This window comes from Leptidea sinapis, chromosome 1, assembly GCF_905404315.1.
Source record: "Leptidea sinapis chromosome 1, ilLepSina1.1, whole genome shotgun sequence".
NCBI lineage: Eukaryota > Metazoa > Arthropoda > Insecta > Lepidoptera > Pieridae > Leptidea > Leptidea sinapis.
Genome location: NC_066265.1, coordinates 173,475 through 194,134, shown reverse-complemented (window position 1 = coordinate 194,134; position 20,660 = coordinate 173,475). Strand labels below are relative to the sequence as shown.

The 20,660-nt window shown below is 37.0% G+C and overlaps 1 protein-coding gene, 1 non-coding gene and 1 pseudogene across 2 annotated transcripts in view; all 3 read left to right on the top strand.

The window, feature by feature from the left end:
• LOC126967957 (centrosomal protein of 120 kDa) overlaps window positions 1–20,142 on the top strand; it is a 34,497-nt gene extending 14,355 nt beyond the window's left edge. Inside the window, exons 6-9 of the mRNA XM_050812680.1 lie at window positions 68–154; window positions 812–972; window positions 9,087–9,217; window positions 19,912–20,142. Coding sequence (XP_050668637.1) covers window positions 68–154; window positions 812–972; window positions 9,087–9,217; window positions 19,912–19,934 — 402 coding nt within the window. The 3' untranslated portion in view covers window positions 19,935–20,142. The remainder of the gene's footprint in view (window positions 1–67; window positions 155–811; window positions 973–9,086; window positions 9,218–19,911) is intronic.
• On the top strand, window positions 14,772–14,940 carry LOC126970971 (5S ribosomal RNA; annotated as a pseudogene).
• LOC126970944 (5S ribosomal RNA) lies at window positions 15,024–15,142 on the top strand. Its single transcript, XR_007730745.1, has one exon. It is a non-coding gene; the product is annotated as a 5S ribosomal RNA (ribosomal RNA).
• Window positions 20,143–20,660: the final 518 nt, after the last annotated feature.

The following is a 20,660-nucleotide window of genomic DNA, read 5'->3' as shown; positions in this document are numbered from 1 at the left end:
AAGTCTTCATAGTTAAGATTTTATGATTTCCATATCATAGTTATCTGTTGGTGAATGTTTTTTTCAGAGGAATCTGATGAATATTGAAAAAGAAGCCGAAAGCAGATGTTCCGGTTTGACAAAGGATCAAACTGCGAGTCTCATACAAGAATTGGTTCGTTGAATATATTAATCACATTTATTGACAGTTATAGCATGAAAGTAAAGACAAGTCGGACAAAGGAATAGTATTAGATTTATGTTAAAAGATAAATAAAGTTGAAAAGTTTAATCTTATATACTGGATGGCTGAGAAGTTGACGTCCATAGCTAAAATTTGAATTTGACTCATTTTATTGGCCAATGTTCTGAGAAGTTTTTAAAAATAGTTAGAATAGGCTCCATTTTATTTTATTTTTGATACCTTGAACATTTTCATGAATTTAGCTGGAGCAGTTATCTTGAACTTACGACTCAATTCTAAACTAGTTTCGCATTGTCTAAACTATTCATAGTTTCTTATGTGGTTATTACAACTGTAGTTAATAATTATCAACAAAAAAATTAACTAAAAGTGTTCAAAAAAATTAGAAAAAAGTCCTAAACCATAATTAGGTGAAAAAAGCGGATAAAAGGGGAAAAGAAATATTATCTCCTAAACTACGCAAAATCGTAGTACATACTGAGGGGTGATTCGGATACTCATCACCATGAGGCTTTCAAATTTTAGCTTTGGACGTCAACTTCTCGGCCGACCTGTATAATAATAAGTTGATCAGTTACTAATGAAGCTAACAATAAAGTTAACAAGTCCAACGATGATTTTTTCCAGCGTTGTCTAGAGGAGAAGTTGGAGAGTGCAGTGCAGTCGAAGTCGTTCTTCAAGGAGCAGTGGGGCCGAGCGGTGCGGGAGCTGCACCTCATGAAGCTGGCCGGGAGGAGACAGGTCCTGGCGCGGCTGCGGAGCGACAGGAGGCGGCTCAGCGGGCCCGGGTGAGGCGGTAGCTGGCTGTTGGCAAACTCAAATTAATTATATTCAATTAGGCTTGAACCAAGCGCTTTTGAATCGTCACTATGTTCGGAAAAAGAAAAGCTGGTGAGAACATACAAGAAACTCAACGGCCACTCTTTTCAATCAAATAGAGTAGTTTACAATGGTTGTAATATATTACATGAGAAATTAGTTTGTAAGGTGCTACAAAGTAATAAAGAATGAACTGTATTAATATAAATGATCGTATATTAGATGCATCAACCTTTAGATCTTGAACTCATTATTTGTGTAAGAATAAGTCATAATTAGTTCCTCAGTGACGGCCCGTGCAAGTTAACTGTAGACCTCACTCTGTAACATAACGAGTACGATAAGGCTTGCAAAAACATGAACGTTAATTAGCCCTTAAAGATTTTTTTCAAAATGTAAGTAAGTAGTATTTGAATCAACATAAATATAAAAAAAAACTTCATTGCTATTGGAATTAATTTTTTCAAGGGGTTGGGGACATAGCGTCGCAATCCGCATTTTTGCGCTCAGAGCTTTGTTCACTTCATTATAATAATTTCACTATGAATGAGTAGTTTTTCCCATAATAATGTTGATTACTAATCATGAAATGTAAAATTGTCCAACCTTGACAAACAATTCAAAAGCAGATTCTCAAACTTAAATTTACTTAAGCGAAATCTTAAAAAATTAAGTTGATTTCTACCACTTCATATCTTTACAAAAATATCTTTGACTATGTGTGTCACGTGTTTCGCGGGTGACAGTTCGTCTCTTAATTACTTTAATTATTTCTTTGCACAATAGTGATTTACTTTTGATAAAAGTGTTTATTTCAATTGCTACTAGTTAATATTCCATCTGTGAGTGTTAGCAGTGTTTCAATCGTCCTCGGGAGTGAGATAAACTATTTTAAGAATAGCTGATCCGTGTTTAATAACTACTACCGTCTACCTACATCGAAATTAAATTACTGCTAATCTTTGTCACGTGTCGTAAGCTATTCCGCCAGTATATTGTTATAAATATAGGCACACAAATTCCTTTTCTTGAAGTAAAACCCAATAAACTGTATAATAATATAATTAACAGTTTCACATTCGGCAATAAAACCGCGTATCACTATCTAACGTAAGGTTGGAATACTAAGTGTTATATTTTCGATTACGCAGCAGAGCCCCAATATGCCACCAAACAAATGTCCCTTGTGTGCGAAGTTCTTCGTGATTGCGACAGATGGCGCTAGGTACATAAGGTGTGAGGCACCCATTCACAAGCAATGTCGCAAAGCAATAATCCTTGAGTCCAAGTCAATTTGCAATTCATGCCATCTGTCTCACCCTGCGAAAAATAAAAATTATACAGGAAATTAAATCTTTACGTACGGTTATATTAGAACTTAAACATGAATTATCCTCCCAACTTTCCTTAGCCATTTACTTAATACATTACCTAAATTAATGGAAAGGGTAGCACACAATTACCTGTACCCCAAAATCATCCGTCACATACCTCTAGAGCAGCATGGTTTGAAACGAGATCGCTCTACTAATACCAATTTTGCTGTTTTTACTAATTACGTTCGGCGTGAAATGGATGATTGTTATCAAATTGACGCAGTTTATACTGATTTTGAGAAGGCATTTGATTGAGACGACCATATAATACTTTTAGATCATTTATATAAATAAGGGATCGAAAAAAGTCCTAAAGCGAAGCTCTGTGGAAACAACCCATTTTAACGATTGAACCAGAGGACTGCTGTCCGTTGACATTTTCCATCCAGTTTTTGTAGTCTACAATTTAAATAGGATGTCATTAAGTCTGATGCTATGTTTCTAATACTGTAATGGTGAAGTTTTCTGAATAATGTTTGGTGTTCAACACAATCGAAAGCCTTGGATAAATCACAAAAGACGCTAAGTGCATTACAACACTCTTCCCAGGCTTCAAATATATTATGTATCAAGTCAACATCAGCATCGATAGTTTAACGACCCTGGGTAAAACCAAACTGTTTGGAGTGTAATACATAATTGACTGACAAAATGACGAGTCAATTGATTTAGTATTAACTTAAAATTTTACTAAAAGTGGGTAGTACAGATATTGGTCTATAATTAGTAGGGTCACTGGTACAACCTGATTTAAATAGTGGAACCTTTACTATGTTTCATTAGGTCAGGAAATTCACCATATTCTATACAATTGTTAAATATTATAGCTAAATCTGGTGTAATAATATCAATCAAAGACTTGACAAGTTTAACTGATATGCCCCAAAGATCATTTGTCGCCTTATTTTTAATAGATTTAAAAGCTTTTATAACATCAGAGATCATATAAAATTCAAGAATATTTTCTTTCAATAGTGAAAGAGCGGAGTCTGGTGATTAGTTCAACAATTTGTAGTGGAAACAGGTATAACATATATCTGTAAAGAATGTTTCAAAAATTATTGCAACTTCGTAATTCGACGTTACAGAGTTGATAACAATGTTTAAGTTTAACTCAGACAATATACGAGGTGTGTTCAAAAAGTAACGAGAATTTTTAAATTTCGCGGGTTTGGAGAGTCCGCCTGTATAATTTTTTTTTATTATGTTGGTACACATGCCCCTGAAGTACGATAAAATTTTCAGCAATATTCATTGCTTTCGTTTTGAGTGGCAGCCGCTTACGTTAGACGTACTTTTCGAGCTCGGCGATTTTCGTTTGTGAAAAAAAATGGATCAAAGAATTTGTATTCAATTTTGCGAAAAAAAAATAAATAAAGTAGAAGTTAGTGAAGTTTATAAAATGTTAACAAAGGCATATGGTGAGTCTGGTATGAGTAAAGCAAGGATTTACGAGTGGGATTAGCGTTTCCAAGATGGCCGCGAAAACGTTGAAGATGACGAACGACCCGGACGCCCAAGCACATCAACAACCGATGAAAACGTGAAAAAAGTGAAAGAAATGGTTATGAACGATCGCCGAATCACAATCAGAGAAGTCGCTGATGATGTTGGCATATCAGTTGGCTCATGCCATTAAATTTTTTCGGATGTTTTTGGTATGAAACGTGTGGCAGCAAAATTCGTTCCAAAATTGTTAAATTTCGAACAAAAACAGCGGCGAATGGTAGTTGCTCAGGAGTCGCTAAATGAAGTTAATAACGATGCAGAACAACTAAAACGTGTTATAACAGGTGACGAAACATGGGTTTACGGGAATGAATTTATTATTGCATTAAAAGGCCGTCGTTTTACAAGCATAGATGACATTAAAAGCGAATCGCTGAAAGAGCTAAAAGCTATTACAAAGATCGAGTTTCAAAAGTGTTTCGAGGATTGGAAAAAGCGTTGGCACAAGTGTATTATATCCGCGGAGGATTACTTTGAAGGGGACAAAATAGATATTGATGAATAAATCAAGATTTTTTTCATAAAACAAAAATTCTCGTTATTTTTTGAACACACCTCGTATAAGTCTCCCTTTCGGTTTCCGTACTCTTCTTTGTTATAATAAAATTTTCTTACTTACTGATATAATCGTACTAAAAACTCTTTCAAAATGCAAATAATTTTAAAAATATTGTAGTCGAGCAGTTCATAATGACTTAAGACATACACACAACCACAGTACAAAATCTTTATAAGTTTATTTTTTTATTTGTGTTAATTATAGTGTAGTTAGAGCATTAATGTAGTACCCCCCTGATTACATTACATTTGTGATTTACAATTACATTTACAGTGCAGTTATTTTCACAGCATCATGATGTACAGTATTTTACTGTGGGGTCATGATGCTGACATTGATATAGTGTTTGCTCTGCAAAAGAGAGCTGTTCGTGCTATATATCAGCTTGGTTATAGACTGTATCTCGAAGAAAAATTTAAACAAATAAATATTATGACTGTTCATTGTTAGTATAACATTTATGAAAATTTAAAATACGTTCACAAAAATCGTCACCTTTTTGCTCTTAATAGTGATTCTCATTATTATAACACTAGAAATAAGGGATTGCTTGGATCTATTCTAGTAGGTTTCATAAGATACATAATAGCTTTAAGAGTAAATGTATACACTTTTAAATAAATTTTATAATAAGGTGCTTATTATAGAAGTTTCAGGCAATATCTATAAATAAATTTAAATGTTTTATTACAAAATAGCTCTGTCGTAAAACTTACTACTCCACACCTGAATATCTAAGTGATCCGACAGCCTGGGACTAGATTATGATTATTTTATAGCAATAGTAATGACAATACAATATTTGATTAGAAAGAGCGCAAAAAAAGTTGTTAGAGGGACTTGTTGCTGTTGTTGGGAGAGTGTCTTGCGCCGCCTCTTCTCTCTCAGAGGGCCATTTGTTTCCGAAGCGGTTGTAGTATCGAGTAGTATATCAGAAATGACATCAAAAATAATTGTAAAGGAAATTTATTGAATTAGGCGTTACTTTGCGGAAGTCCATAATTATAAAAATGATTTAAGTTTTCTTTAGTGTTAATTCCGCCAATATTTGTTTTTTAAAACAATTCGACACGTGTTTCGCCTCTACACGAGGCATCCTCAGGACGTGTTGTCTCGCCAAAATCTGGCATGAGACTCATGAGTCGCCAAAATCTGGCATGAGAAACACGTGTCGAATTGTTTTAAAAAACAAATATTGGCGGAATTAACACTAAAGAAAACTTAAATCATTTTTATAATTGTAAAGGAATCAATTTTGAGAAAATAAATGTCCTTTATGCCTTTCCATTTGATAAGGTTCAGTTATTATTATTAATGTCATATGTAATTATTAACGGCATCTATAGTACTACACACTTACAATACTTTGCAAATAAATTTCTACGTATTTCCTCTATCCGTCCGCACGGTGGAGGAGTGGGCTTTTACCTATTATATCCCACCCCGTTGTCAACCTCGTCGAGCAGATGTATATCAAAACTGTCATCCAGGGAAAAGTCATTGTGATTGGCAAATGATATAGACCACCGTGGATGGATGACCAACCTTTTATTAATACAATGTCCGAGTCAATAATTAGCATCGGCTGGTCGCACGTAATATTAATCTTCTAAATAACTCGAAACCTCACTTCCATAAATTTAATAATTTTATAACAGATTGATAATCCAAATCAACGTATATCACAACCAACACATTTCACAGATAACACATTGTAATAGACCATATAACTGACTTAAGTAAACACGCGTTTATTACTTGTAAATTTAATATTATGAAAAATATGTACACAAATGGATCTCTTTTAGAACTTTAAAGGATTTTAAATTAAATAACTTCAGTGAGTCACTTCTGGGTGCCCCATTCGACACAATATACCATTTAGAGGACGTTAACCAAATGGTTGTTGTTTCACATCGTACATTATAACCTTTTTTCACTTTTATACGTGGTGCACGTAAGCATGTTCTTGCTAGACTACATCACTATCCGTGGGTAACATTTGAACAACTTGAAGTTAATGATGAAATGTCGTGACGAAACGCATGCTAGGGCAAAGTAAAAGAAAACATGATTTCCATTTTTCCTACTAAAGAGTATACTTTAATAAGTATATTAATAACTACACCAGTGAGTCTAGGATTCTGTGGAATCATATTAAAGCACACGTAAATATTAAATAATCTTACCTCCACATCATAAAATCCCTAATTTTTTAAATGCACATTTTTTTGATACACACGGAGATATAACAGTTAGTTCCCTCTTCTACGTGTAGTTTTTTTAATCAAACACATTATGATATAAATAAGAATTCAGTCTTGTGACAGTGAAGTTTTAAAAGTATTGCCATCGTTGAAATATCAAGCTTAAGTTAACTCCTTCCGTTACTTTACCAACAATTGGCTTTCAACTAATTTACTCACAATAAATATCCGGAAAACACAAATTCTTCCTTTTTCCTTAACATCTGCTTCCTCGGTTCCAACTGAAAACTCAAATATCATTATACATACTTGTCATCCAATAACACCCACCTGTAACTGCCCCTCTCTCAATATTGTCTCCAGCGTAAAATACCTCGGAATCCACATAGACTCTAACCTAAAATGGCATACACAAATAGAAGCGTTAAAAGTGAGGCTGCGGAAATTAATATACATATTTAAGACGTTACGACACTTGACTGATCTCAATACGGTGAAAACTGTATACCTTGCCTTATGCCAATCACTTTTAACCTATTGTATCCCTGTTTGGGGTGGAGCCCGCGTAACTATTATGTTAAGTCTGGAAAGAGCTCAAAGAGCTATTCTAAAGATAATGCTTTATAAACCTATCCGATACTCTACCAACCTCCTTTACTCAGAATGCCAAGCCTTAACGGTCCGGTAACTATATATTCTTCGGAGTGTATTAAGAAAACATGCGACCCTACCCCTCAACGTGACTGTTCTTGAACGACGCTGCACCCAAATATGTCCCATAATAAAATGTAAAACGGCCTTCGCAAAACGTCAATATGATGCTCTCTCCTCTAAGCTTTACAATAAGATTCATGAGAAGACTTTTATCTGCATACTAAGCAATTTTGAGGTAAAAAAGAAAACCACCACTTATCTTAAACAATTATCATATCATTGTCATTTGTCGAGGAATCACTGACCCCGAAGATACAGTTTTAACTAGTTTCGGGGTCAGAGGTCTTTTAATATCACTGCAAAACCAAATTTTCAATGTTCAATGTATTGTTACAATTAGCGATAAAAAGATGTAAATAATTGGTAATGTAATAAATATTGTACATTTTGTAATTTAAGTTATTTGCAGTGAGTGTAAAAGAAAATGAAATAAAGTATTATTATTATTATTAAAAAAAAACAATCACTCATATAATAAATTCCTATCTTAGCACTGCCAACTTTCCAGATGTATAGAATAAAATATCTAGTCACAGAAAGGATCTTCGCCATATCAACATCTTGCCATGTCTTTCCAAGATCCTGGAGAAGATAGTTTATACCTAGAAGGGCATAGAAAGATCTACAGTCTGGTTGTAGGAAGAAAAGATGTCCGACAGCGGCTCTTGTTGTGAGCAACAAGAGACAACATTCTGAGCGCTCAAGAGTCGGTGAAAATCACAATATTGGTTTTGCTTGATTACTGCCGAGCGTCCGACTGTTCGATTCTCTCAACATCTTGCTACTTCTAGCCAAATTAACCCATTATGGTTTCACGCCACAAACTGAAATGGTTTGCTAGCTACTTGAATAACTATAAAATGGTTAAACCGAACTTTCAAGCTGTTGTACTGTCACACGTGGAGTGCCTCAGGGCTCGATCCTGCGTCCTTTGCTATTTATTTTGTACACACGATATACAGCTCTATATCTCCTTTGATCCTTCAAGTACTCAGGATGCTATTTCAAAGCTAAATTCAGAACTTTCTAGAGTGTTAAAGTGATCCTCATATAACTCTCAAGTGCTCAATTCTACTCTGGTCTTAGGGACACCTAACCTTATCAATAAAGTCCTTAATTACAATTTGGACATCATAATAAATAATGTGGCGATTGAACGGGTTCCTGTAGCTCGAAACCTGGGTATTCACTTTGATGAGAATCTCAGGTTCGAAAAACATATCAATGCCAAAATATCCAATTGTTTTTATAGAATTAAGGTTTTATACCGGATTAGACCATACATAAATGAAACATTGCGTCTTAAGCTTTGTGAGACTTTAATACTCTCCAAATTAAACTATAGAGACGTGTTTACGATACTAGACTTCTGACCCGCTCGAGGGATGCTGTACGTATGCGGGTCGTAAACGCTTGCGCGAGGTATTGTTGGGACATTCCTCCACGACGTCACATAACTCCGTATTTGATAAAATATAACGTTTTAAATATGGAGAATAGAAGACGCCTGCATTTCGCAGCTCTAATTCTTAATGTGGTCACATCTAAGGCTCCCGTATATTTATATAACAAATGAACTGGTTGAGTAATACCTTGTACCACATCACAGCGGCACAGTTAAATTTCAGCGAAATGCATAGTTCTATTACAGTATGGTCTTGATTTTTTATATGACCTTAAACAATTATTATTATTCATGTTATTTCTGATATTTCCAGAGCGGATTTGATGGAGGAACGAGAAGAGAGTGGAGTAGAGAAGAGTGAGATGGACATAAACAAGCTGAAGGACGACTTTTACATGGATATCCTGGCCAACACACCTACCGTGGAGACACATTCTGTGATGAGTGAGTTGTATTAAGATTTATTAGAGTCTCATTTATCTTGACCAGGGATGGCACATCATTTTATCATTATGGAACAGAAGGGCAAGTGCGGGTATGGTCACCATAAGTTGATGGTGCAACCCACAACGAAACTCGAGTTCCGCATCGTTCATAAATTTTGGCTATAAATTTAATTTGTATAATTATATATATCGGCGCAAATACGACGTCACACCTTTTAAAAACAATAGAGGGGTTCTTTCCTCGTCATATATATAGTAAATATTGTGAAATAAAGTTTTAATGTTCCGTGATACGTGATAATCTTTTTATGTGGTTGAAGCGGGGAATTTTATTTCAGAACCCACCAACATCTGAGAAATCGTGTAGCACAAGTGTACAAATAGTAAATCCTTAAAAATTTTTATTCATCGTGATATTAATTTACGTTTGTAAAAAGAACAGTTATTAATGAAGAAGGTATTAAACAAAAAACTCAAAAATGAAAATAGTAACTATACAAGTAATATAGTATACAAGATATTTCCGTCGTTGATTTATAAATTTTTTTTCGCCAGATACGCCGGGTCCCGATGGATTGGAAATTTTCGATGATTTGATGTAAGTTGTAGCTGTTGATAATAGTGCCTGAAGTAGGCATAGGACGGATAGCCATCTTGAATCCGCGTGTCGTGTAGTGTTGGTAGAGGTAGATAGATATTTATGAAGAATACAGCAATTGAAGAATAGCGGCTTTTTACTGAACCCATGCCATATTGTGCAAGCACGGACGCCGTGGCCTAAGATTTGACTTACGAGATTAAACAATTTCAATATAAGAAGTATAGTCGCGGTGTTGCTTAGAAGAGTTTTCAACTATAGGCTATTCTTCAATTTTGTTATACTATAAAAAAAAATTATTAAATTGTAAAAAAGCGTGGGGTGTAGAAGAATTATTATTTTAATAATATCTTAAAAAGCACCCCACGCTTTTTTTACAATAAAATATATTTTTTTACACTATTTTCAATTTAAATTTATTTTCTATTTTTTAGTTGAATTTTATATAAAGCGTGTTTTTTAGTTTTTTTTAACTATTATTTATTTTTCATTTTTTAGTTAAATTTTCTATAAAAGCGTATTTTTAAAACTATTTAGTACTTTAACATCAATTTCTGCCTTATCGACTATAGATGAAAATTATATAAATTAACAAAAATCATATTTTGCAAATTGAAAAATTTTATCAAATCAGTATAATGTTGGTCCTCGATAAAATATCTACAAAGTTTGAACGAAATCTAGCCGTTTAAAGTGGGTCAAAATCGGTTACAAACATACAGGTGAAGCTAATATAAAGCGTATTAAAATGATCTTTCATAGTCCGTATTATAGTAGGCATATGAAAAATATTCATTTTATTTCATTGACTATTCCTGCCTATTAAAAGAGACATTCGCTGCCAATGATATTTAAAACTATAGATAAGTTACCTAGACAACATTCGGTGTTTATAAATGATACACTAACGCACACATGAATAATTTAACATTGCAATAGCACACTACATTACGATTACACGTCAAAGAAGGATAGTAAATGCAATTATCGCAAGCGAAAAAGAGATAAATCTAATTTGCTAATTGCTTCGTATTTGAATAGATAAATACAGAATCATCCATCAGATATGATTTTTTACCATACACCGTGATTTATGCCTAAAATACGATTCATTCATGAGTTCGTGTAGTAAAAGTTTTAAAGTAGTAAAACTGCATTGAAATTAGATAAACAAAGTGTCATTTATTTTATAAAAAAATAAATTAATATTAATTATAGTATAAAGCCACATTGATGATATCAATTATTTGTACATAAAATAATGAAAAACATACAGACATAACAAAACAAACCCGAAATTTATTTACAGTAAGGGTCCCATTTTTATAATTTTACTAACGACGGCTTTCATATAGTTTTAATTTTACAATAATTATTTTTTGTATCTTATATTATTGATGAATGTCTTTTTGTTGAGGGTTTATTACAATATGATAATAGGAGAAGAATAAAATGATCCATTGATTCTTCTGCAGTTAGCAAGGGATATACCTTGTTACTGAAAAAAATCTCCTCTATATAAAAAATAGCACTCGTTGTCTACGTCCGCTACCTACCCTAAAACTTGTTTTTGTAGTTTGATAGTTCAGCTATACGCACTTGTTTATTATTACATTTCGTATTACATTCACTGGAACAACACTTTTTTTACATCATTTTCTAAAATATACAGATGAATCATAAGGTCGTAAAAAGAATTAAAGAAAAACACAAAATGCTAAAACGATTTAAAAAATATAATAATCCAATGGATGAAATAGAACTAAGAGTGCTTAGTAATCAGAAAAAACCGTAAGCATTTTGGACGTTCCTGAAGAGTAAACGTAGAAATTTTAACTCATATCCAGCTGCAATGAGTAACGGAATTAAAACCTCAACTAGCGGATTGGAAATTTGCAATATGTTCTCTAGTTATTTTGCTTCGGTATAAGATGAATCAAATAGTTCTTGTTATTTAGATTCATTATCTGATTTATAAAGATATCTTATCGAAAGATTCTCTATCTGGGCGTTAGTGAAAATCTTGCAGGCATAGAAATAAATCAGAACGACATCTATAAAAAGCTGAAGAGTCTCGATATTGTAAAAGGTGCGGGACCGGACAATGTACCACCAGCATTCATAAAAAATTGTGCATCAAGCTTAACTTTACCTTTATATCTTATTTTTAAAGCCTCGCTGTATTCGGGTACTTTTCCAGCTTTATGGAAACAAGACAAAGTTGTTCCAATATATAAGAGTGAACGAGAAAGACATACACAATTATAGGCCTATATCGATTCTTTCGGTTTTTGCAAAGGTCTTTGGAATCTTTAGTTTGTCCGACAATTCAAATGCATTTCAAACGTTTCGTGTCTGAGCATCAACATGGATTTTTGCCTGGTAGGTCTACCACAACTAATTTCGTTAGTTTTACTTCTTCATTATTATTATTATTCATTATATTATTGACAAGTCAATAGCTTCTGATAATAGAGTCAGAAGCAGGTGGATACCATATATACCGATTTTAAAAAGGCATTTGATAAAATTCCACACGGTTTACTCATTGGAAAATTATCGTTATATGGGTTTTCAGGCCCTGTGCTAAAGTGGCTTACATCATACTTACAAGACCGTTCATTTTATGTGGTGGTTAATGGATTCAGCTCTTCAACTAATCTGGTAACATCAGGTATATCTCAGAGTTCCATCTTGGCCCAATTTTATTTTATATATTCGTGAACGACATTGTTTCTTGTTTTAAACACTGCACACCATATCTATATGCCGATGACTTAAAAATAACCAGAACAATTTCATCACCAAGTGATTCGATTCTATTACAGAACGAACTAAATTAACTTACCAATTGGTGTGAATTTAATGGCATGCAACTAAACTGCAGTAAATGTGTGCATATTAAATTTTCTTGCAAAAATAATATTATTCCGACAAGGTATGAACTGTATGGTAATACTCTTAAAGAAGTTGAACTGATAAGGGACTTGGGTGTAATGCTTGAAAGAAAACCACAAAGAAAGTGTTAATAAGCAAAGCGTCAAAATTATTAGGTTTTAATATGCGACAAGTTCGAAATTTTAAGGTTGCCAAAACAAAAATCTTTCTTTACAACAGCCTTGTCCGCAGTCATTTAGAGTACTGTAGCGTTGTTTGGCGCCCACATTATTCTACACATTACTTAAGACTGGAGCGTGTGCAGAAAAGATTTATGTGGAATCTATCATACTCTGCGAATATTTACAAAACGGTGGTGTCCTATAAAAAAGATTAAAACACTTTAACATGCTGACTCTTGAACAAAGAAGAGAATTTTTGGACTTAAAGTTTATATATATATTGCTAAGAAACAATTTAGTTTACTACGTAAAATTAATTTCCGAGTACCACGCAGATATCCCCGTACTGCAATTACTCCGGTCGTACCTTCACGCACTAGAACAGTCTTTGGCGCCAATTGCAGTATCCCTCGCTTGTGTAAAGTTTATAATAAATTCAGTTCGATAATTGATATAAATATTGATTCCCCTAACACTATTCGTAAATTAGTTATCAGCAATCTAGTCAGCCAGTCATGAGTGTGATAGATTACTTTGCTCTGTTAGTTATAACATAGGTAACATATTTTAACTTTAATTTTAGATTAGTTTATTTTATTATGTAATTACTTAGCTTAGATTTAATTTTTTTACACTTAGGTAATTAAAACACTTATTATTTATTTCCTTAACTATCCTTTAACCAATTCTCAATTGATTATTGCACTTTCAAATTATTTATAATTTTTTTCTTCACTAGTTTTAGTTTTAACTCACTTTTAGATTTGTAATAACTTTTAGATTGATAAGCGAAATTAGCATGTAATGTTTACCTTTAAATGATTTTGCATACCCTGCACATGTAATTTAAATTGTTAATTGTTTAAGAAATATTTTTATGTAAAATCGCTGGTAGACCAATAAATAAATAAATACTACCTCGATCATCCCGAAACAGACAGCATCAATATTTCGCTATTTCTGTACGTTAATCTATGTCCGCACTCGAGACTCGAGTCACGTAGCGGCATTCGGCTTGACTCGGCTTGGCGGCGATCGGCGATGTCATGGCGTCATATTTATTTTGTTAGGGAATTAATGAAATCAAATAAAATGTTATAATTCATGATTTCTTAACTGTGGTATGTAAATCTATGATTTCTTTTTACATTAGTAATTACTGCATCTTCCTATAACACAAGAAGGCATTTTAATGGTCTACCTATATCAAATTGAAAGGAATTCTGTCAACAACAAACGCGTGTGTACCGTTTTCATATCGAGAGAGCGACAACGACCAAAGGAACCAATTGACTCCATTTAGGCGATTGATTTCGGCGCGCCAGTGACATATATACCTCTTTTAATACTATAATATCATTGTTCGCTGCCAACAAAACTTTACCTCAATCTTGTGTGATCTCGATCCTCAAATACTTATAGAATAGTTATTTTCACTGCCGTGTACCAAGAAAGGTCGGCAATGTCAAGGGTCTGTTGGGCTACTTAATACAATTGGGTCGTGATAACCTTTAACCGTAAGACACGTATACATCACGTTAGATAGGCGCACCGTAATACGTCGAGTTGAGCAAAATAACCCGCAACTCGACCTCTTACGGTGCGCGCACCGGTTAAATACCTAATGCGTATACCCGCTTCATGTCTAGCTTTGACTAAGTTCCTGTAATTGTGGAGTATACATGCGTATACCCGCTTCATGTCTAGCTTTGACTAAGTTCCTGTAATTGTGGAGTATACATATAGCATATTATGGTATATATACTTATTATATTTATATATATTTACTATTATAATGTTTTTAAATATAATATAAATCATATAAATGTGTAGGTAAAAGGTTAAATAAATTAAGATTGAAAATCTTTTTATTTATGAGTTTTAAGTATTCTATCGCCAACGTCCATACCATGTTGAATACACCGGTTCTCGTCCGATCACCGAAGTTAAGCAACGTCGGGCGCGGTCAGTACTTAGATGGGTGACTGCACCGAAGTTACGCAAGGTCGGGCGCGGTCAGTACTTAGATGGGTGACAGCTTGAGAATACCGCGTGATGTTGACTTTTTGTCCATTTCACTCTTATTTTATTTTGGCTTAGTTTATTGGTATAAATATTATTGGTTGATAATGTTCGAACGTTCTATCGCCAACGTCCATACCACGTTGAATACACCGGTTCTCGTCCGATCACCGAAGTTAAGCAATGTCGGGCGCGGTCAGTACTTAGATGGGTGACCGCTTGGAAACACCGCGTGATGTTGGCTTTTTGAGATTTCTTTATTTAAGATTGTACATCAGTTTCGTACTATAATAATACACCTATAATATTATTTTAATTTTATGTTGTTTCATGAAAATTATATTTACTCGGCCTATATAACACCCATCCTTAAATCTGGAGCAAGAAATGATATAGAAAATTATCGTTCCATTTCTATCCTCTCTTCAATTCCCAAAATACTGGAAAGACTATTGCACCGTCAAGTCCTCTCCAGGTTAAAAATTGTGATTACTGATCACCAACACGGTTTTGTTGCCGGCAAATCACATCTCACCAATCTTCTTGCATTTGCACGCCACAATTTAGGATATCATCCCCACCATCTGGATGTGTGGCGGTCCTCCACAGTGCGGTTTTCAAGGAGCTTTCTTCCACCTACTACGAAGCTGTGGAATGAACTTCCTTGTGCGGTGTTTCCGGGACGATACGACATGGGTACCTTCAAGGCCGGCAACGCTCTTGTGATTCCTCTGGTGTTGCAACAAAATGTGGGCGGCGGTGACCACTTAACACCAGGTGACCCGTACGCTCGTTTGTACTCCTTTTCCATAAAAAAAATTACCAACTCCATTTTCACCGGCTTAGATTGTAAAACACAAATAGACACTATATACACAGACTTCCAAAAGGCTTCCGACAAGGTCAACCTTGGTCAAACATGTAATATTCTTACAGAAGAAGTGGGAGAGTCACGCAGCCGTCTTTTGACGTCAGCACAATCGGGCCAGACTCGTCCGGGTTAATTACCACACTCGCACAGAATACCGGCGTGAAGTAGCGGCCTAGTGCCGCTATGCTTCGCATAGGTTAGTGTCGAGGACCGGAGGCCATCCCCCCCCCCCATTCCCAACAAAGATTATGAAAGCGGTCCCGAAAGAGATAGTACCCCAGGAGGGTACCGGCTCTACCAGAGTCGGAGAATCCCTCTCCGAGCACTCTTGCTCGGGCTGCCCTTCGTATTCTGGGGAGGGCACAGTACCGCGCATGACCAAGGACAAACGAGGCAGTAACACCACGGCACCCCGCTCCATCTCGACCTAGCGATACGTCATATTTAACGTACCCCGGGTACAAAATTGAGTACAATTTTTTGCCTCATGCCGGGGTATGTGTGTACGTTAGCGAGGATATCTGCTCTCGTCGTCACGGCAATTTTGAGGGTAGGGACCTGTCCACTCTCTGGCTCCGCGTAGACTTAGAGGACCGCGTCCGCATCTATGCGTGTGTCTACAGGTCCCATAGTGGTAACGCAGAAACCGATCACCTCATGTGCTGCGTTCAAGCGGCAATTGACGACGTGCTTGCACAGATCCCCTCCGCTGAAATCGTAGTCTTGGGTGATTTCAACGGGCACAATGCCGAATGGCTTGGATCACGTACCACAGACTACGCAGGGTGATCTGTGCATAATTTTGCATTGGCGTACGATCTGTCCCAATTGGTTGAGTCGCCAACGCGGCTCCCGGTTGTGGATAGCCACATGCCGTCCTTATTAGATCTTCTGCTGACATCCCGATGGTTACCAGGTCATTGTCGACGCCCCTCTCGGAACGTCCGACCATTGCCTGGTCAGGAGTGTAGTGCCTATACGACGCCCACGTCGCAGACCACCAGCGACCCGCCGCGTTTGGCTCTACAAGTCAGCAGATTGGGATAGGATGCGTTCCTTTTTTGCATCCTATCCTTGGAGCAGGGTTTGTTTCCCTTCGGATGATCCTAGTGCCTGCGCCGTTGCAGTAGCCGATGTGATACGTGGCATGGATATTTTTATACCAAGCTCTGTAGTACCGATCGGTGGCAGATCACAGCCCTGGTTCGATGCGTCAGTTAAAGCAGCATCTGACTGCAAAAAACAGGCGTATCGAACTTGGGTTGCGGCGCTGGGCACAAAGGATCCGAACTGCATAGTTCTAAAGAGGAAATACAACCGTGCTTCCAGATTTTTTAAGCGGCAAATCGCCCGTGCAAAGTCAAAACACGTCGTCAAAATCGGCGAGCAGCTTTCCAGTTACCCGACCGGAACATGCAAGTTCTGGTCGTTGTCGAAAGCTGCTCTTGATAACTTCAGCCAGCCGTCCATGCCGCCGTTGCACATGAGGAGTGACACCCTGGTCCATACGGCAAAAGAGCCGTAAGCCGATCTCCTGTGCGCTCTTTTCGCCTCCAACTCGACTCTTGACGACAACGGAAAAACACCGCCGACCATCCCGCGGTGTCAGAGCTCTATGCCTGAAGTACAGTTCAGACAGAAAACTGTTAGGCGAGCTCTGTTTTCGTTGTACGTCAGGAAGTCGAGCGGGCCGGATGGCATTTCTCCAATCGTGCTTAGATCGTGTGCCCCTGAGTTGACGCCGGTGCTAACGCGTTTATTCCGGCACTCTTATTCCAAAGGCGTAGTCCCTGACTCATGGAAGTCAGCCCTTGTCCATCCGATCCAAAAAAAAGGAGACAGTTCGGATCCGGCAAACTACAGGCCTATTGCTATTACCTCCCTGCTCTCCAAGAGCGCATAATTAGCCGTCAGCTCTTGGTATACCTAGAGGGTCACCAGTTGATCAACGACCGACAATACGGGTTTCGCCATGGTCGGTCGGCAGGTGATCTTCTGGTATACCTAACACATAGATGGGCTGCGGCTATTGAAAGCAAGGGGGAAGGCCTGGCAGTTAGCCTGGATATAGCGAAGGCCTTTGATCGTGTATGGCATAAGGCGCTCCTCTCTAAACTTCCATCATTTGGGGGCTTCCCGAGAGCTTGTGCAAGTGGACCTCCAGCTTCCTCACTGGGCGCAGCATACAGGTCGTTGTCGACGGACATTGCTCGAACCCGAAGCCCGTGAATGCTGGAGTGCCCCAAGGCTGTGTGCTATCTCCTACGCTGTTTCTTCTGCATATCAATGATATGTTGGACACCTCCAACATTCATTGCTATGCAGATGACAGCACTGGTGATGCCGTATACACGGGCCATGCACGTCTCTCTCGGGAAATCGTCGACCAGTGCCGGGAGAAACTTGTGTCTTCTATCGAGTCCTCTCTTGAGAAGGTCGCGGAATGGGGTAAATTGAACCTTGTCCAATTTAACCCCCAGAAGACTCAAGTTTGCGCGTTTACCACTAAAAAAACCCCATTTGTCGCATCAACGCTCTTCGACAACACTTCCCTAAAAGCCTCGCCTAGTATCGGAATACTGGGTCTCGAAATCTCGAGCGATTGCCAATTCCGTGGCCATCTGCAGGGCAAAGCCAAATTGGCTTCAAAGAAACTGGGCGTCATTAATAGAGCACGGCAATACTTCAAGCCGGCCCACATTCTAGCGCTGTACAAAGCGCAGGTACGGCCACACATGGAGTATTGCTGTCATCTCTGGTCTGGCGCACCCCAGTATCAGCTCGATCCATTTGACCGCGTGCAACGCAGAGCAGCGCGAATTGTCGGGGACCCAGTACTCTGTGAACGGCTGGATCACTTGGCGTTGCGTAGAGACGTCGCTTTATTGTGTGTCTTCTACCGCATTTATCACGGGGAGTGTTCCGAAGAGCTGTTTTACCTAATTCCTGCCGCCGAATTCCACCTTCGCACGACACGCCACAAGTTAGGATATCATCCTCACCATCTGGATGTGTGGCGGTCCTCCACAGTGCGGTTTACAAGGAGCTTTCTGCCACGTACTACAAAGCTGTGGAATGAACTTCCTTGTGCGGTGTTTCCGGGACGATACGACATGGGTACCTTCAAAAAAAGCGCGTACACCTTCCTTAAAGGCCGGCAACGCTCCTGTGATTCCTCTGGTGTTGCAAGAGACTATGGGCGGCGTAACAGACTTGATGCATACTGCACACGTAATAAATTATATATGGAAAATGTAAACTTATAGTGTTCACCAGAAATAAAAATATTATCAAGACTCACTTTAAGCTTATCAACAATTAATGCGGGTACTAGACTCATTGAGCACATCTTTGACGCCTAGGAAGAGTCACAGCATGCATTGGGCATTTTTTGTGATTTGTCCAAAGCATTTGACTGCGTCCACCATGAAACTTGACATCTAAAACTAAAGCATTATGGAGTGAAAAATAGAGCCCTAAATCTGCTAAAATCATATTTAAGCGAATATAAGGCTAATATAATATAATAAGGCTCCAACTAGAGTCGAGAAAATTAAATTATCGTTTAAAAGGAAACTGAGCCCACTACAATGAAATGTTGCTTGAATATAACTTTCTTCAGCTATGTCAGCGCCGCACTCTATCAGACTGTGTAACGTTAAGGAAGATATGTAGTGGTGAGTTGACTTCTTCTGAGCTCCTCAGTCTCGTAGGCTTTCAGGTCTCTCTGCTCATGCATTACTTTTGAACTATCGTCCCCATGAACAAACATTGGTTTTCGCGCGCCATTACACAGGATGTGTAAATCTTATAACAATTTTTTCTTGACATCGACACATTTTCGTGCTCCCCTGCTGCTTTAGACACGGTTTAGAATTAAAATTAACATCATTGTTATCGTTGCCCCAAGTTTAATTTAATTAGTTAGATCGTTTGTATCAATGCGCATAATCAAATTAGTTATTTCTTTGATTGTTTGCGTGTGTGACTGTATACCTTTGGTTTTCTTTTTGTTATTATTGTATTTGTGAAACTTGTGTTAGGACGCATCTATATTTATATTTTGTATCTCTTCCTAGATTGTTCAGTTCTTGTGATGTGTTTGTTATGATTCCTTGTAATAATAAATAAATGTACAACAGGCAAGGCCCGAAGAGCAAGGTGAATGAACGCCTCAGCTCACTGATATCGCAAAGAGACGCTCTAATACAGAACGACGATCCGGACGAGATTATGCTGACACAACTCAACCACGAGATAAGAAATATCCTTATTAATTATGGCAATTGATTAAATATGTTATTTAGATGTTGTTCAATTATTTGTTGTTATATTGTTTAAAAAAAAGTTGAAATAAATTAACTTAGAACTGATTGTGTAGTTTTAAACTCATATTCTGTTGTGTAAACTACTCGTATTTTGGCTCTTGGTAGGTATGTACTCGGTCAATCACTATTGCGGTCGCCAACATTGCTCCCATATACATAATCTATGTCGGCAATACTCGAATATGTGAGGGTTTCCCAATCAGGTATCGGCAAACCTAATTCAGCGGTAAAAAGGACATAAAAACGGTTTGTGCTTAGGGGCTTATGTCACATATTTCTCTATTTTACATTTACAAATTTATTAAATTTAATTAGTATGGTTTCGAAATAAGTTTTATTTATATTTAAATTCCTTTACAATAAAATCAATATTAAAACAAACAAAGTTATGAAAATTAACAAAACATAAAAAAATAAATAGTATATTTTCAAGTTTAGTAGGTATGTATAATGTAGTTTAAATTTAGTGTTGTATTAGTTGGCAGATACAGCACCCTTAAGCTCACGTCAGCACTGTTTCTTTGCGGGTCGATCGATTGTTTCCAACTTACTGGTGTATACTT